At 41.4% G+C, this 25,990-nt stretch overlaps 1 protein-coding gene and 1 pseudogene across 2 annotated transcripts in view; one reads left to right on the plus strand and one right to left on the minus strand.

Moving 5' to 3' along the window:
- RHEB (Ras homolog, mTORC1 binding) overlaps positions 1-25,990 on the minus strand; it is a 53,465-nt gene that overhangs the window by 15,007 nt on the left and 12,468 nt on the right. For both annotated transcript variants that reach the window (XM_055284619.2, XM_063641724.1), the window contains exons 2-3: positions 9,574-9,645; positions 3,365-3,432 (exon numbers count right to left, since the gene is read on the minus strand). In XM_055284619.2, coding sequence (XP_055140594.1) covers positions 3,365-3,432; positions 9,574-9,645 — 140 coding nt within the window. The remainder of the gene's footprint in view (positions 1-3,364; positions 3,433-9,573; positions 9,646-25,990) is intronic.
- LOC129484115 (eukaryotic peptide chain release factor subunit 1-like) lies at positions 20,468-22,297 on the plus strand (annotated as a pseudogene).

Here is a 25,990-nt window from a genome sequence, read left to right on the forward strand (position 1 = left end):
TCACTGCGTACAATTTCACTCCTGAAACGTGGAAGCTAGTGAACAAATTTACTACAGATTACTTTTAAAAGAATTTGCCCCTTAATCATCTTACCCTACTACCAGTCTTAATCCCAGAACTAGCCCCAGTATGCATCCAATTTATAAAGCAGCTCTTGGAGCAGTAAACACCTGAGTTTGTTATCATCCAGTTTTCAATAGAATGAAAGGTAAAACCATGGCAGGACATGCCTGTTGTGTCACCATCCTGAGCTGTAAATAAAGAGCATATCTTTAATTTATTGTCTCTCAACTGTAAATATAACCTTCAAGAACTACTAGTTGCAATGACTACAAATAATTTAAAGTAGCCAAATTTGGATATATTTTGTGCAAAAATTCTCCAAATACTCTTACCCAGTTGTAATATAACCCGAAGAGGCAAGACAACAGGCTGCTAATACGACCACTGCTCTTGTCTTATCTTATATCATATACTCTTCCTAAACACTGGTGCCTTTGGTTTCACTATTTGTATTACTACATCACTAAAATATTTTAAATTGTTTGATACCTGAGTGTACATTTATGTTCCAGGGCAAAACAGTACTGCAGAGGAACACATATTCCAACTTGATAAGTAGTCAATATAAAGAAATTTATTCTTTAGAGAAATCTTTTCAAAGACAGCTCTCCAAGTATTAAGAACATGTGCACTTCCACCATGCAGCCTGTCAACACAGTTAGTATGCTGGCGTCACACTTGCCTCAGCAGCATTAAAGGTCTACAAAGAAAGAGCACATCCTCTTCAACCCCAGTGTGACAATCCTGCAACAATGCCAGTTATCACTATTTATACATAAAGCTCTGAGGCACAGAAAGACTTCTTCATCCTTTTCTTTAAAGAGATGGGATCTCACTGTGTTGCCCAGGCTGGACTGCAGTGGTGCTATCACAGCTCACTGCAACCTTGAACTCCTGGGCTCAAGTGATCCTTCCACCTCCCACAGTGTTGGGATTAAGGGCATGAGCCACCATGCCCAGCCCTCATTCGCTTCCTTAAGGTTACTGGGTTAGCAACAAAAGCCAAGATTCAAATCCAGGCAAGTGTGACTCCAGGGCCCACACTCCAAACAGTTATGAAATACTGGTTCCCTGAATTGCCTGATATAAAACATGTTTCCACAGTAACATTACATGAAAGTGATTTATCAATTTACCTTCTCATCACCAGTTTTCAGGAGCTTAAAGGAGGTTCCAAATAACGATACAAAAGCAAACTGAAGTCTTGACAGTGTCAGAGTCCCACAATAAACAGAACACTGTATTTCTCTGCCCAGGACATTCTAAGTTACACTGTTGTCCCAACATAATTATTATTAGCACCTCCAGCCCACAACTCTGAAAGTGTCTTGGTTTAGGCAATAAATTATATAGTCAACTTAACTACAAAAGAAAGATACAAAACCCAACAATCCAACACAATTTCCTACTCAAGCGGCTCCTCCCTTCCCTACTAATTTCTAATGAGCCTTGTCATCTGTGCCATGCCCCCGCCCCCCTAACGGAGACTTCTACTGCTCCCCTGGTCCATATAAGCCCCAACTCCTATTCTTCTGTCAAGAGGACAGGTATCAGGGAGTGAAAGCCTAGGATGGCTCTGCTCTAATGAAAGCATCAAGAATCTGACTGCTAAAGCACATTACATTCACCACCAGCAGGGAGTGTGTAGGGTGAGTGAAGGAGGCACATGCTATAGCTCTGTGTACAAGCTCAAAGAGCCAAACACATTTATTTTCTTCCAAGCTTCCAAAATGGAAACCTCAGGGTTCCTCCAACACTAACATCGCTCAATACAGCTATCTTCTTGCTTCACTGAGGCATCACACTTTCCTTCTATGTTTACTTCAAAACGCAAAGCGGAGGGAATTCATTCCAAACCCACAGGGCAGGTCATATTATTCTGGGTCTACTCCAATTTCCCCAGATTCCAGAAAAATAGCCCCCATTTAACACAGCAAACCAGATCACACTACACTCACCCTCCTGCTACTCTTATCCTTTGATTATAAATTGCAAGGGCGGGCCAGGCATGGTGGCTCATGCCTGTCATCCTAGCACTTTTGGAGGCCGAGGCAGGTGAATCACCTGAGGTCAGGAGTTCGAGATCAGCCAGGCCAACATGGCGAAACCCCGCCTCTACTAAAAATACAAAATTAGCCGGGTGTGGTGGCGTGCCTGTAATCCCGGCTACTTGGGAGGATGTGCCAGGAGAATTGCTTTAACTCAGGAGGCACAGGCTGTAGTGGGACAGCACCACTGCCTTCCAGCCTGGGTGACAGAGAAAGACTCTGTCTCAAAAAAATGTTGCAAGGGCAGGAGTTAGGAGCTGAAATCCCAGCTTCTTTACATTCCTCACCCTCCAGTGAAGAAGGGTAAATTCAGTCTTACAGAATGGTTTCTAGTAAAAGCAGGCCTGGATGTCATGGTAATGGGACAGCTAAGCTGTCAAAAGGGCTTTTCTTTGTTCCATGTACTCCTTTCCCCCTTGCTTCCAGTCAATTCCCTGGTAATCCATTCCACACATCCCTGCTACATTAACCGATACGTGAATATCCTTTCTCGGGGGATTATTTGACTTTTGGCCATTACCTACTGTCTATCAAATAAATTGAAACTCCCTAATCTAGTAATCACTCTCCAATCCACCCACCCAGAGACTCTACTATATAAACTAAAGCCAACACTCAAACCAGAGCCTGGACGCCAATCAAACTGGTATTTTATGGCCCACGTCCTCACAAGATTAAATCAGCTAATTTCTGCCCTATGCCCCTCTTATGCCTTTCCTCTAGAAAAGATGTACTTCTGCCCTACTGTAGGAGAACACATATCACAAAGAGAAAGAAAGCAACTAATATGACTCTCTGATATAGAATTAAAGTTTAGAAAATAGAAAACCACTATCCTGTAATAAGTATTAACCCTTACAATGTTAATATATTTAAAGCAATTCTAAAGCAGAAAAACAAGTTATTAAGAGAAAACTGCCAGAAATGTCTTAGAAAAGACCAAGTAGACAGCATATTAACATTTAGTTATCTGTGTAAGCTCCTTGACTTATGACGGGGTTACATCCTGATAAACCTACTGTAAACCAAAAATATCATGAGTTGAAAACGTATCAAATACCTCAATAGACCCATCATAAAGATGAGAAATTGTTAAGTCGAGCCACTGCAAGCCAAACCATTGGGAGTCAGGGACTGTCTGCACACAACATGAGGGGTTTTCCTGGCATAGCTGGTACTTGTAAAAATCAGTGCTAGGACCGAGACTGTCAGATATGCTGTATGAGATTCTAAGATACCAGAGGTCACTTACTTGCCCGGCTGTGTCTACAAGTTGAAGATGATATTCTTGTCCATTTACTGTGATCAACTTTGTAAAAGCTACAGGGAAAAAGGGAATTAAACATTAGTTGAAAAAAATTAACTCGAAACCACTTGAAGTTTGAACAATGACAACCAATCAAGCACAGAGTCCCTAGCAGTCTCAGAGAAAGGCCCCATGAAACAAAAAAGAACAACTCTCTGACTTGTATAGATTCTCCCCTGCTTCCATTATTTAGCTAGGAAATACGGTGACTGGCTAAAATCAAGCTTGGTAAACCTTGATTCTTTTTCAAAGAGACAAAGTAGGCAACAATTCATATCCTATAATAGTAATTTGAATGCTCTGTGGCAAATCCTTCCTCTTGTGAAAAAGTGAAATATACTACGTAAAGTCTGAGGTCTAGAATAAACCAAAACCACAAAAATTTTCCATTAATTTATAGGAAGTCTGGCATCAGAGCACAAAGAGCTAATATTAGTTAAGTGCTAAGAATTTTTAGTACATAAAAGAAGTACAGTTTTACTGACGGATAAAACAGCAATGAAACAGATGTTCTGTGTTGAAGCCATCCTTCCCACTTAAGCTTAAGGATCCAAGCAATTTGTCACAACTTCTTTTCCCTGACAAGGGAGGAAAGAAAATCAGACTTGAATAACTTCCGGAAAAGTCAATTCAGAATTCGAGGGAGACAGACTTCAGGCAAATATAGACAAAAGAGGAAAGAACTACTAACAGAAACAATGTAAAAATAACCACCTGGAACCCTGACAAGGAAGTGGAGCAGATTTCTCTTGCATACCCGCCCCAGCCGTCTTGACTCACCATGAGTCCTCCAATCTCCTGACTGGCCGTCCTATATGACTAGAGCCAGGCAGCAGAATCTATCCCTCATACAACTGAGAGAGGTCCCACTCTGCCCACAGCAGAAAGGCAAAGCTGACACAGACAAATGGAAATTACGTGAGAAAACTCTAAGTAATAAGGAGGACTGATTGGAGATCTTATCTGAATTACATGAGTTCCATAGGGAAAGAAAAGATGGCTGAAAGACAAGCAATCGTCACAGAGAACCATATTAGCGTCACACTTTTCTAATACAAGCAGGGGTGCCAAAAGTCAGGTGAGTAAAGACTACAGACCACACCATGAAATCAATGGCCACACTATATTATGCTTGTACCTGTTCTGGAAGTTATCACTTTTAGGAAACAGTTAAATCAGATGGAAACTGAATCGGAATATTTCAAGCTGGGGGGATACCCAATATAACCTATTTCATCAATTCTAAGAAAGAATTCAGATTTGTTTTCACACCGTATTCTCTCTGAACTTGGGATGCATCCTGCACCGCTGGAGGTTTCAGTCCTTGTCAGCCAGGGTGCAGTCACTACATAGCTGTGTGAAAACTTCGGTCAGGTAAGACTGAAGTGTATTTCAGATTTGATGAGAAGTATGTAAGAAACACTGGTGAGCAATAAAACCAGTGACCGTCAATTAGAACTAAGTAACTGCAGTTATCAAGTATAATTATGATGACAAGGTTACTGAAAGGAAACATCATTCATTCATTCATTCATTCAAGAACAATTTCTTGAGTGCCTATTATCACCAGTAGCACTGTTGTGGGTGCTTGGGATGCTGTAGTCTCTGATACTCAGTGAGCTTAGATCCTAGGGAAGGAAAGAAGATACAGATACACACATGTACCCTCCCACCCTGTCAGGTATCTTCCCTGGGAGTAAAACATCCAGGCAGAGGTCAAACAGCAAGTGAAAAAAGCAGAAAAGTCAATGCAGCTAAAGCTCGGAGAGAATGGTAGGTAGCTAACTAGGGTGGGCAGGAGGCAGGAGGTCCCACAGAACTCGGGATTTTTACTCTGCATGTGAGCAGAAACCAAGGAAAGATCACTCTGGCTATGCTGTAAATAACAAAAATGGTCCCAGGGATATTAGGCAGGAGCCCATGATATAGTGACCAGTGTCATGACTGTACAGACTATCACAATCTATAGAACGTGACACTGGCCTGGATTAGAGGTGGAGATATTCTGGAAGTATTTCAGAGGCAGAACCAAAAGGATTTTCTGATTGACTGGAATTTTGGTTTTTCTGATTGACTGGAAGTGGGATGTAAGAAAATGAAGAGTCAGGATGATTGCAAAGCTTCTGTTAAGTTGCCACTTACAGGAAAGACTAGGGGAAGAATACTAGGGATGGGAGAGGAAGGGAAATGAGAGTTGGGTTTTAGGGATGTTTTGGGATGCCTATTAAATACCCAGGGGAAATGCAGGCAGTTAAATAAAAAAGCCCAGGATGTAGTGGCTTACGCCTGCAATCCCACTTTGGGAGGCCCAGGCAGGACGACTGCTTGAGGCCTGGAGTTCAAGACCACGCTGGGCAACACAGGGAGACCCAATCTCCACAAAAAAAGAAAAACTGCTCCAGCGTGGTGGCTCACGCCTGTAGTCCTAGCTACTTGTGAAGCTGAGGAAAGATAATTTTAAGCCCAGGAATTCAAGGTTACAGTGAGCTATGATCATGCCACTGCACTCCTGCCTGAAGGACAGAGTGAAAGACCTTGTCATGTAAAATAAAATAAATTATAAAATAAAGCCCAGAGCTGGGGGGAGAGGTTGGGGCTGAGAATACACACTGGTGACTCAATAGCAAATTGAAGAGAGGGGAAGATTACTTGAGAGCACGTGCAGAGGAAAGGCCTGAACCAGGGCACCCCATGTTGCCAAGTCAAAAAAATGCGGAAGATTCAGCCAAGAAGACTGAGATGTCATTGTACATAGTGTATAAAAGAAAAAATCATTAACAAACATTTGCATCTATCTTTGCATGTAAAAAGAATGTAACTTGTCCTACTTGTAGCAGTAAAATGAAAAAGACCTTCCATCTTGCTGTCATAGGAAAACTGCCAGTTTTTGTTACTACAGAAAAAAGGGAGGTATAATAAGAGATAGGATAGACTAGGAAATAATTCTACTGTCTCTCATTTTAACCTCATGTCAAAGGGGAAAGCTGGCTTTCTTCTGACATCACTTTCCTTGAGCCCTTTTCTCCCTGCCTCTTTGAATTACTAGAGAATCCATTTCCAACCTAAACCTCTGAAATTCTCCTAAGTAGACTAATAGCTATTTACTAGTAAATGCTACTAACCACGGTCATAGAGGTTTCTAAAATTTGGTGTTCACAAAGCAAGATTTCTGTTACTAAAGTGTGGTAAGGACTCTTCATTCATACCCTACTGAGAAGTCCACACCCAGGACACAGTGCCTTGAGAATGCTGCAACACCTAACTGCAATCTCCCAACTTTCTGGAAGGCGCTTTGTCATTCACCAACAGTGCTACCTTGAGATGGCAGAAGTCGGAAATTGCTGCTATACTTGCTTTTTAGTTATAAACTACTACTAGGGTAATTTCAGCCTATCAATTTAGTTTGTATTGAGTTGTTAGATTAACACTACAGTAGATAATGAAGTACACTTGCATAAGTAGTACTTCTGCTTTAAAATTTCCCCAAACTAGAAAATATGTGGATTTATTGATATTATTCTCCTACACCCCTACTGTTAAAGATGACACAGTCCCACAATTTTTGCTCACCATGACACTTCATTGAAATGTGTCACCACTGTTTGCTATAACAGCTTGTTCTAATATTATAAAGTGTAAAATAACTACTAAATTATTTCCAGATCTACAGAGCAGTTTTTAAAAATCATAAAACCACCCACTTATTTATCTTGCTAGCAACAAGTTCATGATAACCTTTTCTTTTCTTTCTAATTCATTGCTATCACTGAACAATGTTTTTCTACCAAATAGTGGAGGAAAGGGTGGACTAAGGGCTCCTGCCCTGTGTTAGGTTATCAGAAGTGTGGTAAGTAGAATATAAGGTCTGAACATGCCTCACGAACTTTTAATGGATACATATTCATATTTATTTCTGCTCCTGCCTACAGACTTTAATAAACAAGTACTCTGAATTCATTTTTGAGGTAAAGAAAAGTCTTCATTATTGAACTGTAAGATGAGAAAAAATTTAAAATACGACCAAAGATGATGCTGATAGCCTCAAAAAAGTAGGGTCATATTACTCTGTTTCTGTGGTTGGACTTTCTTCTGATCCATTACTTACTAAAAAAATGTATGTATATATAGCTCCATGATACACAACTCCATGACTTTCCTTCCAACTCAGTTTTTACTTTTGAGACCACATCTTGCTCTGTTGCCGAGGCTGGAGTGCAGTGGCATGATTACAGATCATGCAGCCTCAAACTCCTAGGTTCAAGTGATCCGCCTGTCTCAGCTGAGACTACAGGCACACACCATCACACCCAGCTAATTCCAACTCAGTATGAAATGGCATGAGGATACATCCACAATTATCCACTTTTAGAGGCAGAGCTTACGAAGAAAACAATCTTCTATTGTTCTATTAATACAACTCCAAAATGAACCTTATTATTTCAAGGATCTAAAATCCTAAATTGCCATGTATAGCAAATATTAAAGTCCAAGATGATGATCTTCTTATGTTCTTATTCCAGTGGACAGAAAACCGAGCTTGTGCATCTAGCACTCACATTAATCTGCTCCTCACACTTGCTTACTATTATATAATGACCAGCTAGACAAATCATAGGATGTAATCAGGACTCCTCCCTGCAGATACCCAGAGGTTACTTTCAAATATAACATCTTGAAAGGTTACTTTCAAAAATATTCCCAGAGTTAGTGTATCAACCAATAGGTTTCCTTCTCTGCTACCAGCACACTGGGACACAAAGGACAGCCAAATATTTTAAGCGAGGGGTGAGCAAACTTTTTCTGTAAAGGGCCAGACAGTACTAGTAAATATTTTAGGCTTTGTAGGCCACCTGGTCTCTGCTGTAACTATTCAACAACTCTGCCATTGTACAGCATGTAAAGGACAACATGTAAAGGAAGAAGCATGGCTGTGTATCAATAAAACTTTATAGAGGTTAACATTTGAATTTCGTATCATTTTCACATGTCAGACATTATTCTTCTTTGGACTTTTATATATTATGCTTAAATGTAAAAACCTTTCTTAGCTCTTGGTCTGTATAAAGACAGGCAATGGGCCTTTCTGGCCTGCAGACTGTCGTTTGCCAAGCTCTTTACTGTAAGCCAAAGCATTCAAGTGATTCTCTTGCAAGCCTCCAGCAGGTGAAATCTGCTTCATGTCTAATATGCCAATCAGGTGTTGATGAATCCCATGTTTAAATCTACATGTTCCTGGTAACAAATCCTAGATAAGTCCTGGTCTCAAGAATCTGAGAAACCTAGTTCCAGGGCCCACCTGGGGTTCTAAGCCTGAAAAGACCAACTTCCCTGTTTCAGATTCTCCTTAGCGATCCCTAGAATCAAGATCTGTCTCAAAGCTGGGCACAGTGTTGTATGCCTGTAGTTCCAGCCACCTGGGAGGCTGAGGTAAGAGGATCACTTGAGTCCAGGATATTGAGTCCAGCCTGGGTAACACTGTGAGACCCATGTCTCTTTAAAAAAAAAAAAAAAATTGTCTCATGGTCCTAGAATCCATCAGGAATATTCTGAAACCATGGATTAAAATTGAACAAAGTAAAGGTCATAGCTGGTTCTGTCTTCCCTGCTTTTTTCTGCACATGGCCTAAAATGTCAACAGGCTTTTTGAGCCAACTTCTTTTTAATGCTGCAACTGCTCTATCCAATCCCAGAATAGTTCATTTCTCTTTCAAATCTTTACGGCTGGAAAGAAGGATACAGAGAAATGGGGGTGGGAGTATGGCTTCTGTAAGAATAAGGAACAGGGATCTGGAGTGTTTTTCATTCTTTCAAGCTTGGAATCCCTGGAAACTGCAATGGCTGGGAGGAAGGGGGTGTGGGGGAGAAGACTGTGTTCTCCATTCCTGTTTTGGAGCAGATTCTGGAATATGAAGATTCCAGTAATGGGCCAGATTCCTACTGACTTGAATTAACAATTTCTAGATGGCAGGGGATGCCGACATGGAAGGAAAAATCTTTCAGGGTAAAGTAGGTAAATCTTTTGCAAGTTTTCTTTGACCCCAGTTGGGAGACATACAGAATTTACCTCCTGCACTCAAAGCCTCCATGAATACACAATGGCTATTTTACACAAAAGGCGGCTTCTCAGTTTTTAAGTACTTGAAAACAATACTTACTGTTTTCTATGGTTGGATCGTAGGAGTCCACAAATTGGCCTTCAACAAATTGAATCGTCAATGAGGATTTCCCTATAAAAGAGAACAAGAGCTTAGTGTGTGTTGGCATATGAAGGTAAAAATTTTTAATTTTGCTGTTTTATTAAAAAACCATTAATAGATGAAGAAACTGAAGGTATCAGGGTCAGAAAACATTCCTTTAATTAGCATTTGGGCAATTTCAAAAAATGAAATAAATTTCATTAATTTGCTTTATATGAGGATATTATGCAATTAAGCTATCACAAACATATCTGTGACATTAACAAATATTACTGACCAACAAGCACATCAGATATTCTGTTAAAGATAAACTAAAAGGTTTAAAGTAAGCTAATTTCCTCTAGTATCCTTGGAATCTTGCCATTTAATTTTAATATGAAAATTAAAATGATTAGTTTCGTTGTATTCTTTCATATATGACGGTTAGAAGTGTTACCAAGTACAGCTTTTAAAAAGAGTAATCCGGCCAGGCACCATGGCTCACGCCTGTAATCCCATCACTTTGGGAGGCTGAGGTGGACGGATCATCTGAGGTCAGGAGTTCAAGACCAGCCTGGCCAACATGGCGAAACCCCGTCTCTACTAAAAATAACAAAAATTAGCTGGGTGTGGTGGCGGGCGCCTGTAATCCCAGCTACTTGGGAGGCTGAGATAAGACAATCGCTGGAACCTGGGAGGCAGAGGCTGCAGTGAGCCGAGATCGCACCACTGCACTCCAGCCTGGACGACAGAGCAAGACCCTGTCTCAAAAAAAAAAAAAAAAGGGGTAATCTGAAAATACGTAACATAAGTCTTTATCTTAAAAACTCCTTTGAAGCTAGAAATCCTATCTCATTCAGTATGAAAGGCCTAGCAGTATCTAGACAATTAAGAAATGTTACGGATTTCACAAAATCGCCAATAATTGAACTTGTATGTTAATAAATCAACAACTAGAGCCTTAGCTTCTCACTCTTCTGCTACCTAAAATGTCTACCGGAGGACTTTAGAACAGGGTACATGCCCTGTGAAGAAATCTCATGAAAGGCATAGTTCAGATGACTTTATCACCAGGAATGAGGAAGTGGTCTCTCCCTAATTTCACCTCCAAACCCTTCCTTCTCTCTTACATCCTCGGAGCATTATTACACACATGGTGTATATGCCTGGCATACTTAACTCCATCACAACAGGACGTGCAGTGAGAGTGAAGGAGAGGCATGGTAACACCCATCTTACATTCCTGGGTTTAATTTACACTTGTTCCTCCTCCAAACTATGGACAGGTATAGTTGCACAATGTTTTCACACCAAAGGCATTCCTCAAAATTTAAGTTATTAAAAAGTTGGCTTAAAAATAGCGGTTGCTGGCAGGATGTGGTGGCTCATGCTTGTAATTCCAGCACTTTGGGAGGCTGAGGCGGGTGGATCACTTGAGGTCAGGAGTTCGAGACCAGCCTGGCCAACATGGTTGGTCCTGTCTCTACTAAAAATACAAAAAAAGTTACCCAAGCGTGGTGATGGGCACCTGCGATCCCAGCTACCCAGGAAGCTGAGGCAGGAGGACAGTTTGAACCCAGGAGGCGGAGGTTGCAGTGAGCAGAGATGGCGCCACTGCACTCCACTCTGGGCAACAGAGTGAGACTCTGTCACATAAAAAAAAAAAAAAAAAAAAAAAAGTAGGGGTTGCTGAGAAGGAAAGGCCACAAGTTGGCAGACCTATTTACTCCTTATCAGCAGCCCAATACAGTTCGGAATGTCTCTAGAATTACTAATACCTGAAATTATTCTCTACAAAGCAACCTACATGAGCATTTGAAAATTAAACGCTACTTCTCTGCTTCCAATCCTCACTGCAATTAGAATAAATTCTTAACTTCTTTTTTTTTTTTTTTGAGACGGAGTCTTGCTCTGTCACCCAGGCTGGAGTGCAGTGGTGCAATCTTGGCTCACTGCAACCTCTGCCTCCCAGGTTGAAGTGATTCTCCTGCCTCAGCCCTCCTGAGTAGCTGGGATTACAGGCACGCGCCACTATGCCCAACTAATTTTTTTTGTATTTTTAGTAGAGACGGGGTTTCACCACATTGGTCAGGCTGGTCTCGAACTCCTGACCTCATGATCCACCCGCCTCGGCCTCCCAAAGTGCTGGGATTACAGGTGTGAGCCACCGCGCCCGGCCTAAATTCCCAGCTTCTAAACATGGCCCACAAATACCAGGCCATCCCTGCTCTGGCTGCCACTCTCACCTCATCTGCCAACAGTCCTCGACAACCCGTCCCGAGGCTGCAGTCACATCCCTTCTGCTCCTGGAGTTCCTGCCTGCCTTGGCCCCTTTATTCTAGCAACCCCCACTGCCCCCATCTCTGAATATATGACTCATCTTTGTCATTCTGATCTGAGCTCAAATGTTAGTTCCACAGAGAAACCTTCAAGACCACCCTAAGGTAGTACCCATTCCTTAAAAGTCATTCTCATAGCTACTGTTTTATTAAGTTACTTGAAATGATATTCATTTAGTGAACACTCCACTGAAGCCAGCACAGGGCCAGCCGACACACTGTAAACATTGAGATTTCTGAACAAATGAATGAAATTAAAGCGTAGATCTCCAAAGGTCACTCTTAGCCATTTAGATACTACAAAAGATCTCAATTTTATACAAATGAAATAGAAAACACAGTTCAACAGAAATTAAGAAACAATTCAACTAGTATTTATTGGCACCTAATCACAGGCCTGCCTGTGATATAGGAATACAATAGTTTAAGAATTCCACAAATTTAAAATGAATTGTGTTGAAAAGAAACCATGTTATATATGCTAGCCGGTAAAGGAGAATTTAACTCAAAATACAGCAGAACTACTTCAGGTAATAAAAATAGCAAGAAGAAAACTCCTCTCTTATGTTATTGAAACTGAAAAATTAGAAGGAGTAAAAAAAAACTGTTATTTACACTGAATGCTACTGCTTAAATAAATGAAATTTAATTAGAAAGAAAGAAGGGAACAAACTTCTTAAGGGCTTTTGCAGGGTACTTCTAAGGACTCCGGTGGGCTTTTTATATTTTATACCCTTATGTGGGTAGGATAAGGGTTTGTGGGGTTTTTGTTTTGCTTACAAATAGAAAGAAAGGAAAGAAAGCAGATCATTTTCTCCCTAAAGATATGGACAAGAGTTATAAAGAAAAAAGGAAATAATATAATTAAAAAGATTTTTGCAACATTTTGTGTAGTAGAACTGGACTAAAAAGAGTGAAAGGGGGGCTAAGTATGATACATGGGATAAGCTCCCCAAGCATTGGGCAACCGGGAGCCCCTGGATCAGACAGTTCTCTGAACTGGCACTGGCCAAGTCTCAACAGCCTGACTTGCGGGAGTGAAGGGATGGGGAGAAGAGCCTCAGGAGTTTCCTGTGAAATTTAGGAAGCCACGTTTGAACAGAAAAGAAAGTTACACATATTAAACAAGATAGCATGAGATCAAGTGCAAAAATGGAGTGACAGAAGAGCTCCTTATTTGTATCACAATGGGCATATACTATTTGACAGGCTAAATTAACATTCCACTTGAAAACATAAGTAATCATTCTGGTAACAGACAATGTAGTCTAACCAAAATCACATCGCAGGTTGACAGCCAACTGTTGTTTTCATGAATAGTAAACTGGGATACCAGAATTTAAAACTTATTCCTCCAGGGTGGAAACTAGATTCTCAATCAGACTGGCCCTAGGAGAAAGGTGTTATTCATTAGCAGAAGTGGCACTGGAGAAAAACTATGTTTCCCTTGGGTCTCTCCTCCCTGGGGCTCTCCCGCTAAGGTGAGGTCATTAATTATTTAAATAATCCAGAAGGGATAGGAAGGCTATATTTGCTAACATGCTGTTTTCTGCCATTTCCATTAAAAAGTGCTATTATTAACTAGTGTTGAAATCTTGACAAGTCAGCATTAAATGCTAATGAATCTTCATAAATAAACCCCACCGCTCATTTTCAAGTGTTCTCAGTTCCAGTTATAATTTCTGGCTTTAAGGAGTGTCTTCTGGAGACGTAGTTCAGATCTTTTGGTTAGGTTTCTCTAGTTTGTTTGCAGCCACAAAAAGGCATTGGTGATCTCTACTGTGATCAGCTTTAACCCTTTTCTCTCAATAACTTCATATATTTACTTTGGCTTTTGTCCTTAGCAAATTCAGGTCTGGAAACACTGTTACTTGCTGAAGATAATCTCACACTCCAGATCAACTCTTTGGAAAAATGTTACATGAAAACTACACAGGAGTGATCTCAAATAAATGGAAAAGTAGCCCATACTCAGATGTGTGCTTATCATCCTCAAACACAAATCACTCATTTAATGACATAAATTACTATAAATGGTTTAAAAGGCAGTATCTCAATTCCTACAATTAACTGTCAAATACTCTTCCTCCAAACCAAAACCTATCTTAACTTTTAAAAATAAAAATTATTTAAAAAAATTCTTCTGAGCTTTTATCGGGGAATAGCATTGTATTATTTTTTCCAATGATAAAATGGCACAGTGAGTTTCTCACCTGGTATTTTCACTACAGAGGGTGTACTTTCAGGGGTGTTGACTCAATCTTACATCTCATGATTATTGCAAAATAGGCACTGTTTACAGAATTATTTTAAGTTTTCAGATTAACATTGACTTTGTTATCATGCTTATTCTCCTGAAGAATAACTTATTAGCCAGGTGTGGTGGCTCATGCCTGTAATCCCAGCACTTTGGGAGGCTGAGGCCTGTGGATTGCTTGACCCCAGGAGTTTGAGACCAGCCTGGACAACGTGATAAAACCCTATCTCTACAAAAAAATATAAAAATTAGCTGAGTGTGGTGATGTGTGCATATAGTCTCAGTTACTCAAGAAGCTGATGTAGGAGTATCGCTTGAGCCGAAGGGCTGAGGCTGCAGTGTGCGCCGAGTGTGCCACTGCACTCCAGCCACGGTCTGTCCCCTCTCCCACGGACTCCCTACAAGCCCAGCATTTTCCCAAACATTTTATACATTGCTTGTTCATTGGGATATGATTGGGAAGACTAGATTTTCAATCTATTAACTAGTCTATCAAGGCATTCTGCAGAAGGGGGAGTCCATTAGAACCGATGTAATGTATCTAGGACACAACCCATTCCAGGGCTGCTTTCACCACCTCAAATTCACAACATAACTTTAAGGGGCTTTGATTACCACGGACACAAGCTAACAGTGGGCCTGAAAGCCCACTGGCCTTTGCACCAGTAATCCTCTCCATGAAACTTCAGCAACCCACCTCCTGAGCACACCAAGAAGTGCCTGGTCACCACCCAGACTGCTGTTCCTCTGGCACCTGCCCTTCTTCCCACCTATCAATCAATACACAGTATTCCCCAGTGGTCTCCCTTTCTGATTCTCATCATCTAATCCAAACCATCTCTACAAGCAATGTTTTCAAATCAGTGGTGTGGCCTAACTATTCATGAAGTCAATATACTCAGCCATGACCCACACTATTTTTTTTTTTTAAGAAATAGGAATGCCAGCATGGACTGCAAACAAGAAAGGTGTTATGAACCTTCTATCTCAGTTATACATACATTTATTACTGGGTCACAATGTAAAATGTGTTTCTTACTAAGGTGGCTACAGACAAAAAGGTTAGAAATATACTAAACCATGACCTTGAATCTCCAATCTCCACAAGGTTTCTTTCTTCCCTATACAGTATAAGCCCCAAGACAAATCTTTTACTACTCTTTTGTAAGAAGTCTCCAATTTCCCTTCTGTAGGGCCCTTCAACAAACCTCTATGATTTTTGTTTTTTTTTTGTTTTTGTTTTTTTGAGACGGAGTCTTGCTCTGTCGCCCAGGCTGGAGTGCAGTGACGCAATTTTGGCTCACTGTAAGCTCCGCCTCCCAGGTTCACACCATTCTCCTGCCTCAGCCTCCCAAGTAGCTGGGACTACAGGTGCCCACCACCACGCTCGGCTATTTTTTTTTTTTTTTTTTTTTGTATTTTTAGTAGAGATGGGGTTTCACTGCATTAGCCAGGATGGTCTCGATCCCTGGCCTCGTGATCTGCCCGCCTCAGCCTCCAAAAGTGCTGGGATTACAGGTGTGAGCCACCGCACCCAGCCACAAACCTCTATGATCTTCATCTAATCAACTGCCTTTGTGAGCCTATTGAGCTCAGCTACAGAAAATTCCACAACCATGTGGGTTGGTGACCCTTAGCAAGCTAAGGTCTATCCCTCCATGTCCCATTGCTTTAGAATCCTGAGTGGCTTCTTCCTTGCCTCCAACAGTAGTAATTCTTTCTCAAAGTGTGGGCCCAGCAGCTTAGTACTACAGGGTAACCTGTAACAAATGCAATTTATTGAGCCCCACTCAAGCCTACTGGATGGGCAATTCCAGAATGGAAGTATGAACAAGCCCCCTAGGTGATTCAGCTGCACAGTTCAATGTTTAGGAACCACTGCCCTCAGGCAACAAGTTCAACTATTATCACCTATCGCCTCCAGAGTGTTCCCTAATCCTCCAGCTCCTACCAGCAACTCAGTTCATAATCACTTAAAGGACACCTACTATGGGCCAGGCACTGAGGATATGGCCATGATTAAGATAAGCTATGACTTCTGAGCTATGAGGAAGGCACTCTCAATGTCCCGATCGCTGCTATCCTCTATTCGCCCAGTGTCCCAGCCTTGGTGCATACGCATCAAACACAGTGACTGGAGCCCCTGAGCTGGGCATGTAGCCCTGTCTGCCTTACACGGTCTGACGTTTTCACTGGAGGAAGAGTCAGCCACCCTCCCCTTCCACAAAAGCTGTTCTATCCCCTTGTTCTCTAGATTCCACACTCCCTCCTGGTCTCCTCTGAACCTTCCTCCTCCTGAATTAGTTATAAACACATTTTTAGTTGACTTCATTCCATGTGGCTTGTTATAATGGTATCTCTGAAATATTTAAATATATTTAAAAATCCAAGGGGGCATATATTGATTAGGCTCCCCTTTGCTCTCAGTGTTACAGGGAACTCTCTCTGGATGCTGCAGTAGTCGGGTGCCACACACTTGACCATGAAGATGAATGCACCTTACAGAAAATGATCTCGGCCACTTACAGCTCCATTTTCCTCACCTAAATTAAATGTGCCCATGGGGATGCACCTGTGCGCCCTGCAGAACTATAACACCCCTGACAAAAAATGTGTAGGTCCTGGCTTGAGGAACCTTCAAGGAAAAGGTCAGGTAAATAGAGTTTAAAGTACTGGAGGCAATTAAGGAAGAGGAAGAGAAGCAGCTCTCTAACTTTAGGGGAAACATCAATGAAAGAAATCAAACATCAATGAAACCTGCAGAATAGAACTCAATGAGTACCACTGAATTGAAAGGATACAGTAACTGTAATCCCAGCAATTCTGGAGACTGGGCTGAGGCTGTCGGATTGCTTGGGCCTAGGAATTCAAGACCAGCCCAGGCAACATAGTGAGACCGCCAGTCTCTATAAAAAAATACAAAAAAAAATTAGCAGGGCGTGGTAGTGCACACCTATGCTCCCAGGTACTTGGGAGGCTGAGATGGGAGGACAATTTGAGCCCAGGAGGTCAAGGCTGCGCTCCGGCCTGGGTGACAGAGTGAGACCCTCTCTTAAAAAGATACAACTGAAAAGTTACTGGCCAGAGGCAAGAGGCAAGAGGCAAGCTGTGACTTCTGGATGCCTACCTCCCTACTGAGTAAATGATGACATTCCTGCAGAACAGCTATTAGGTTTCTTCCCTCCAGCTCGGTTACACATTTACTTAAAACTCTACCTAGTTTCATCAGTTACAGACAGAATCCCTTTTATAGAATAAGAAGATTAACTCTCCAGTCGTCCTTTCTCCCAGCTCTACCTCCTATCAGCTGTATTTTTACAGTTCCACGCATGGCAACATTCCATTCCATTCTGAATCCCAAGTTTTCAAAGCTCTGACTATGGATTAATTCATTCATTTACTCAAGTATCTATCTGTTAAACGGCTATTAAGTGCAAGGCACAATTCTAAGCATGGGAATACATTGATGAATAGACACAAACCCCTTCCTCAGTACATAAATTCTAATGGGGAGAAACACATTAAAAATAAACACAATAGGCCAGACAGAGTGGCTCACGCCTGTAATCCTAGCACTTTGGGAGGCCGAGGCAGGCGGATTGACTGAGCTCAGGAGCTTGAGACCAGCTGGTGAAACGCCGTCTCTACTAAAAATACAAAAAATTAGCTGGGACTGGTAGCACGAGCCTGTAATCCCAACTACTGGGGAGGCTGAGGCACAAGAATCACTTGAACCTGGGAGGTGGAGGTTGCAGTGAGCCGAGATCGTGCCACTGCACTCCAGCCTGGGCAACAAGAGTGAAACTCTGTAAAAAACGAAAAGGACAGGACAGGACAGGACAGGACAGGACAGGACAGGAAAAGAAAGGAAGAAACAGGAGAGTAGGTAAAGAGTGGGTAAAGGTTTAGGATTTAAACTCAAGATTGTGGTGTGAATCCTAGCGGTGTCTTGAAGTTAAGCGCTCTGGGCCTCAAAATCTCTCTGCATCATAATGATTAAATGAAATCACAGATATAAAGCACAGTACCTGGCACCCATCACATACATATTCAATAAACAGTTATTCAATTCTGTACCACAATCCCATATTCAATCAAGCTTTTCCCAAATTATGATCAACACCTTGAATCCACAAACACCAACTTAAGTCCTACTCCACGTGTAACTGTGGAAGAGTCAGTATAAAATACCTGATTGAAACCTACAAGGAACCTGTAGTCTCAACGGGGAGAAAGGTACTACTAATTGTGAAAAGTCAAATATCACCCTCCTCTACTTTGGAAGTGTCTTTTTTTCGCAGACAGGGTCTCCCTCGGTTGCCCAGGATGGAGTGCAGTAGAGCAATCAGAGCTCACTGCAGCCTCCAACTCCTGGGCTGAAGGGATCCTCTTGTCTCAGCCTCCCAAGTAGCTGGGACTACAGGGTGTCCCCACCACACCCAGTGAGTTTTTTTTGTAGAGACAGAGTCTCACCATGCTGCCCATGCTGGTCTCAAGCGGTCCGCCCATTCTGTCCTCCCAAAGTGCTGAGATTATGGGTGCGAACACTGTGGCTGGCCTGAAAATGTCTTTAAAAAACATGCTGACGATTTTCTTTCAAAAGCCACTAAGGGTTTTCCAGTCAGAAGAGTGACATGAGAAGATGAAACATGAGGAAGATGAGAATGCGATTCTGAACAATGGACTAGAAATAAAAACTGGACTTTTTTTAGTCCACTTCAATATAGGTATTATTACAAACCAATGAAAAAAGGGAAAAATTAATCTCTAAGAAAAAAATAAGAAAATCTTAAGAAGAAACAAAGTATGTACCTGGTTTCAAGACTTACTAGGAGTCTAAGGTAATTAAGACAGTGTGGTACTGGCATAAGGACAGACAGATTAATGGATGAAAATGCACACTCCCAAAATAGATCTATACATATGTATGATGAATTGATTTTCAACAAAGAACGGTCTTTTTCAACAAATGGTGCTGAAACAACTGGATGTCAATATCAGAAAAAATAAAAGAGAGGCTGTGGCAGTAGCTCATGGCTATAATCTCCACACTTTGGCGCCGAGGTGCGAAGATCGCTTGAGGTCAGGAGTTTGAGACAAGCCTGGGCAACACAGCAAGACCAGTCTCTACAAAAAATTTTTAAAATAAAAATAGAAGAGAGAGAAGCTTGGTTTGTATCCTACAAAAATGTATAGGATCCAAAATAGATCATATTGCTTGAGCCCAGGATTCAAGACCTGCCTGGGTCACATAACGAAATCTCATCTCTACAGAAAATCAAAAAATGAGCCAGGTGTGGTGGTGTGCTCCTGTGGTACCAGTTACTGGGGAGGATGAGGTGGAAGGATCATTTCAGCCTGGGAGGTCGAGGCTGCAGCAAGCTGTGATTGTGCCACTGCACTCCAGCCTGGGTGACGGAACAAGACCCTGTCTCCAAAATCAAAAAAATCATAGACCTAAATGTAAAAACTATGAAACTTCTAGAAGAAGCATTGGAAAAAAATGTTTGCAACCTTGAGTTGGGTGAAGCTTCTGAGGTATAAAATCCAAAGTACAATCCATAAAAGAAAAAAATAACATCTTGGACTTCATCAAAATTAAAAACTGTACTAAGAGCCTTTTTAAGGGAATGAAAAGACAGGCCACAACAGACTGGGAGAAAATATGTGCAAAGGACCCATATCCAGAATATGCTTCAATCTCATAACTCAACAACATGAAACAATCCAATTAAGAAAGTGAGCAAAAGATCTGAACACTTCAACCAAGAAAATATTCAAATGGCAAAGCACATTAAAGATGCTTTTAACATCATTATCCATTAGGGAAATGTAAATTAAAAATTACAATGAGATGCTACACACCTAATTAAAATGGTTAACATAAAAACTACTGGCCATCCCAGTGCTTGCTAGGACATGGAGCAACCTATACGCTCACCCATTGCCTGTGGGAATGCAAAACGGTGCAGTCAATTTGGCAAGTTCAGCAGCTTCTGAAAAGCTTAACCTACACTTAACATATGCCCCGGCAATCTCATTCCTAGGTATTTATGGAAAACAAACAAAAATTTACGGTCAACACAAAAACCTGTATTTGCATGTTTATACTGGTTTTACTCATAATTGCCCCAAAGTGGAAACAAACCAAATATCCTAAATTATGTTAAACCCACCCCGCAGCCTTGTGCTCCGCCCCTGGCGGAGGAAGTGACATCACAGGGCCCATGTGAGCACACTGCAACACATGCAGCTGCCTGGTGAGAAGGAGCCGGTGTCCTACCAGCCGCTGCTGCCCAGAACTGGGCCCTCAGGGAGGAGGAGGCAAGAAGATGGTGGACGACCCCAGTGCTGTGGACAGGAATGTGGAGTTCTGGAAGATCAAGAAGCTCATTAAGAGCTTGGAGGTGGGCTGGGCGCGGTGGCTCACGCCTGTAATCCCAGCACTTTGAGAGGCCGAGGCGGGCGATCACCTGAGGTCAGGAGTTCAAGACCCGCCTGGCCAATATGGTGAAACCCTGTCTCTACTAAAAATACAAAATTAGCTGGGTGTGGTGGCACATGCCTGTAGTCCCAGCTACTTGGGAGGCTGAGGCAGAAGACTCTCGTGAACCCGGGAGGCTTATGTGGCAGTGAGGCGAGATCACGCCACTGTACTCCAGCCTGGGTGACAGAGCTGTCTCAAAAAAAAAAAAAAAAAAAGCTTGGAGGCAGCCTGCAGCAATGGCACCAACATGATATCACTGATCATTCCTCCCAAAGACCAGATTTCACCAGTGGCAAAAATGTTATTAGATGAGTTTGGAACTGCATCTAACATTAAGGCAGGAGTAAACCGCCATTCAGTCCTGGGAGCCATTACATCTATACAACGAAGGCTCAAACTTTATAACAAAGTACCTCCAGATGGTCTGGTTGTTTACTGTGGAACAACTGTGAAGGAAAGGAAAAGAAAGTCAACATTGACTTTGAATCATTCAAACCAGTTCATACGTCATTGTATTTGTGTGACAACAAATTCCATACAGGGGCTCTTACAGCACTACTTTCAGATGATAGCAAGTTTGGATTCATTGTAATAGATGGTAGTGGTGCACTTTTTGGCACACTCCAAGGAAACACAAGAGAAGCCCTGCACAAATTCACTGTGGATCTCCTAAAGAAACACGGTAGAGGTGTTTTGCCCGTTTAAAAATGGAAAAGCGAAATAACTATGTTCAGAAAGTAGCAGAGACTGCTGTGTAGCTGTTTACTTCTGGGGACAAAGTGAATGTGGCTGGTCTAGTTTTAGCTGGATCTGCTGACTTTGAACTAAGTCAATCTGATATGTTTGATCAGAGGTTACAATCCAAAGTTTTAAAATTAGTTGATATAGGCCAGGCGCGGTGGCTCACGCCTATAATTCCAGCACTTTGGGAGGCCAAGGCGGGCGGATCATGAGATCAGGAGATGGAGACCACAGTGAAACCCCGTCTCTACTAAAAATACAAAAAATTAGCCGGGCGTGGTGGCGGGCGCCTGTAGTCCCAGCTACTCGGAGAGGCTGAGGCAGGAGAATGGCGTGAACCCGGGAGGCGGAGCTTGCAGTGAGCTGAGATTGTGCCACTGCACTCCAGCCTGGGCGACAGAGCGAGACCCCGTCTGAAAAAAAAAAAGAAAAAAAAAAAATTTGGAGCTACGCTGGAAATTGTCACAGATAAAATGCAAGAAGGGTCTTGGTTTGTGAAAGGATTTGGTGGAAATGGAGGTATCCTGCAGTACCAAGCAGATCTCCAGGGAATGGAATACCAAGGAGACGACAATGAATTTTTTGACCTTGATGACTAGACATGGGTCCGGCAAAACGTGCCTCACCCTCCAGCATCCAACCTAAGGAGCATACCCATGGTGGAATCCAAACAGATCGCTGCCTTACAATTGAAACACTTCCAGAACTTTATCCATGAGCACTTGTTATTGAAAAGACAACCGAAACAAAACCAGACCCAACCCTACACTTTGGTTTGTCATGGTGTCAACGCAGCAGCCTACAACTAAGTTCCTAAATGCCACTTTGGACTAATTTAAACAAGAATCCCAGTTTTTACTTTTACTTGATGGTGAAATTGGTTGCTCTTGTATTTTATGAAAAAAAAAAAAAAATCTTTTAAACCTTCATGTACAGAAGTAAAAATATTTTAACTGCTGTAAACCTTCAAAAGTTAATAGAAGTGAGATCATACTGGTTTGTTTCTTATTTTGATTGGAGAAAAATTAAATTGCTGCATTTCGCAGTGACCCATTTACATGGCATTCCCAGCTTAGACTGCATAAGAAATATATGTGGTGAAATGTTGGAACCATTTCTCTCTTGGTCTGTTTAATGTTGAAAGGGTGAGCTAATAGGAGGCAATTTCAACTTCACTCCCTCAAGCTACCCTGTCTCCCTCCAGACTGGCAGTTTCAAGGATGCAAACTCATTGCAAAATCAAACTGACTCATGAAGCATTTGGGCCAGTGCACTGTTTACTGCCATCTGTCTGCTGACACATTTGTGCCCAGCGTTTGGGAGCCCTTTGTATCAACGTTCTGACAAGCATCCCTATAACCTTAACCTACTCGAAACCAGTTTGGGTTGGATATGATGGGGCTTCTATGCTATTGCTGGGATTAGGGGAAATAAAACATGCAATTTAAGTGGGGGGAAAAAATCCACCCAAAGGGATACAGGCATCCCTTGGTATATACAAAGGGGTACTGGTTCCAGGATGCTTGAGTATAGCAAAATCTGAGTGTGATGAAGCCCTGCTTTTCACCTGCAGAACCTGCATATGTGAAAAGTTGACCCTCCACACATGTGGGCTTTGCATCCAAGGAATACTGTATTTTCCATTTGCATTTGGTTGAGGAAAAAAAAAAAATCCTGCCTATAAGTGGACCCACACAGTTCAAACTGTGTTGATTAAGGGTCAACTGTCCTACTAAGCAATACAAAGGAATTAAATACTGGTATATGTACACATGAATAAATCTCAAATGTGTTGCGCTAAGTAGCCAGACGCAAAAAGCTGCATAATATATGGTTCCATTTATTGGGCATTCTGATAAAGACAAAACTATAGGACAGAAAACACTACGGGCTAACTAGAAACAGGCACAGGGCGCTTTTTGGATTGATGGATTGTTCTACAGCCTGATTGTGGATGTAGATGACTGCAGACTTGCCAAAACCTGTTGAATGCTACATCAAAAAGAAGAAATTTTCTCAGTTTTAAATTTTATTTTTCCTTTCTTTTTACAGGTGTGGGACCTCAAGTTTTTTTTTAAATCTTCACCCTTACCTCATACATAAAAACTAACTAGAAATGGATCAGAGACCTAAACATAAAAGCTAAAACTAGAAAACTTCTAGAACATGAAAAAAAAAAAAAACAACTTTCTCAAGTCCAACAGAGCTTAAAGGTGAAAACAAAACAAAACAAAAAAACAACTTTGTGATCTTCAGGTAGACAGATTCCTGATACAATACAAAATAAACAAAAAAAACAAAAAAAATGATGAAGCGAGTTTCACCAAACTTACAAACTTAAACTTCTTCTGTTCTCTGAAACACAGGAACAACAAAAAAGTCACACTAGGAGAAAATATTCATTATATATACATCTGAAAAAGGACTTTTATTCAGAATATACAATTCAGTAAGAAGAATCTGATAATCTAGGCAAAAGACTTGAACAGACACTTCACAAACCAAGATACCCAAATTTCCAGTAGGTATATGAAAAGATGTCCAACATTCTTAGTGGGAAAATTCAAATAAAACCACAACCTACCATCTGAGAATAGCTAGAAAGTTAGAAAGGCCGCCAATACCAAGTATCAGGGAGGATGGGCAGGCAGCAACCAAAGCTCTCACGTGCTGCTAGCAGAAGCATAAAATGGTCAAAATGTTTTGGAAGAACAGTTTGGTAGTTTCTCCTAAGTATACACTTAACATATATGTGACTCAGCAATCCCACTCCTAGGTATTTACCAAAGAGAAATGACTGTCCACAAAGACATTTACTCAAAATGCTCATAATAGCTTTATTCCTAATAGTTAAATACTGGGATAACCCAAATATCCACCAATGGGTGATCGGATAAACAAATTAAGGTATATCCATTCAACAGAATACTACTCTGCAATAAAAAGAAATTATACATGCAACACCATGGATGAATCTCAAAAACATTACGCTGACACACAAAAATGAGTATATACTGTATGATTCAATGTATGTGAAATTTTAGGATAAGAAAAACTAACCCAGAGTGATGGAGAGCAGATCAGTGCTTCCTGGGGAGCCGGGGTAGGGCGTCTGGGACATGAGGGAACTTGTGGGGATGACGGAATGTTTCGTATTTTGATAGAGGCAGAGGCTACATAGGTGCATAAATCTGTCAAAACTCATCCAACTCTACACTTAAAATGGATACTTTATTATATGTAAATTACATCTCAATAAACTTGATTTAGGAAAAAAAGACTTTTTAAAAAAAAAGATAATGCATTTACTTTTTTTTGGAGACAGGGTCTCGATCTGTTGCCCAGGCTGGAGTACAGTGGCAGGATCATAGCTCACTGTATTCAAACTGCTGGTCTCAAATGATCCTCCCACCTTGGTCTCTCAAAGCACTGGGATTACAGGTGTGTGCCACCATGCCCAGCCCATTTACTACTTTTTACTAAACAGTATGAGATGGTGGCTATCAGCTATGTGCCTTTGGGCAGTTCTCCGGAGTCCTTTTCCTTATCTGTAAATGGACATAATAATAGTACCTATCCTATAAGGTGCTTTGTGAGGATTAAATGAAAATACATACCAAACATCTGGCATGTAGCAAGTGCTCAGCAAATCTCATTATTATTAATACTAGTAACACTATTAGTAACTGCTCTTAGGCAGAAATAATCCGCTTAGGATAAAAAAAGTATTTTCAGAGTTATACCTAATAAATTAAACTGAAAAATGACATACAGTAACTATTTCAACTAAAGCCTCAAAATAACACGAGAAAAATAACAAACACATACATATACTCCTAAAGCAGAAAATTACTGTTTAATTTACCCACAGCTGAGTGACTGACGCCACCCACTTCATGTGCTCACGGTTCTACAGTCAATGCTGGGCTCACTTTTAGTTTACTCTTTGGGCTGGTGGTGCTACATAGCTGGGAAGGCGGGGCATTCTCCCTTTCTCTGTGTCTCCTCCTAACATCTACTGCACCTTACTTGAGGCTCCCAAGAACACAAAAGCAGAAGCTGCCAACTTCTTAGGGCTTAAAGCCTGGAAATGGCACATCACCATCTCTGCTGCATTCTGCAGGCTCAAGACAGTCACAGGGCAAGCACGGGAATACCAGGAGAGTGCCTCGTTGGGGACTAACAATAGAACAGACACCAGTAAAGCAGACTTGGTTTGTAAACGGCAGAAAAAAGACTGCAGACTCACCTGGGTTATAAATGGAATGGAACCTGAATCACCATTGTTAAAAGGCTGGAATAATAATGAACTGCATAAAGGTTTCTATGTGTTCCTTACACGACACACAATGCCAATCATATGCTTAACAATCGTATGCACCCACTCTAGTAAGAAATGTGTAGCTCCCCCTATGGTAGGATTGTGGTTGTTGCTTTTTCGAGACGGAGGGGTGATATGTGTTGTGTTGTGTGTGTCTATGTATATTACACACACATATATATATTAGTGTCACTAAGGAAGTGTTTTGAAAAGATGTTTCCAATTCTAGTCGGAATACCAATCCCCACATG

The sequence above is a fragment of the Symphalangus syndactylus genome, chromosome 6, assembly GCF_028878055.3.
Source record: "Symphalangus syndactylus isolate Jambi chromosome 6, NHGRI_mSymSyn1-v2.1_pri, whole genome shotgun sequence".
Lineage (NCBI taxonomy): Eukaryota > Metazoa > Chordata > Mammalia > Primates > Hylobatidae > Symphalangus > Symphalangus syndactylus.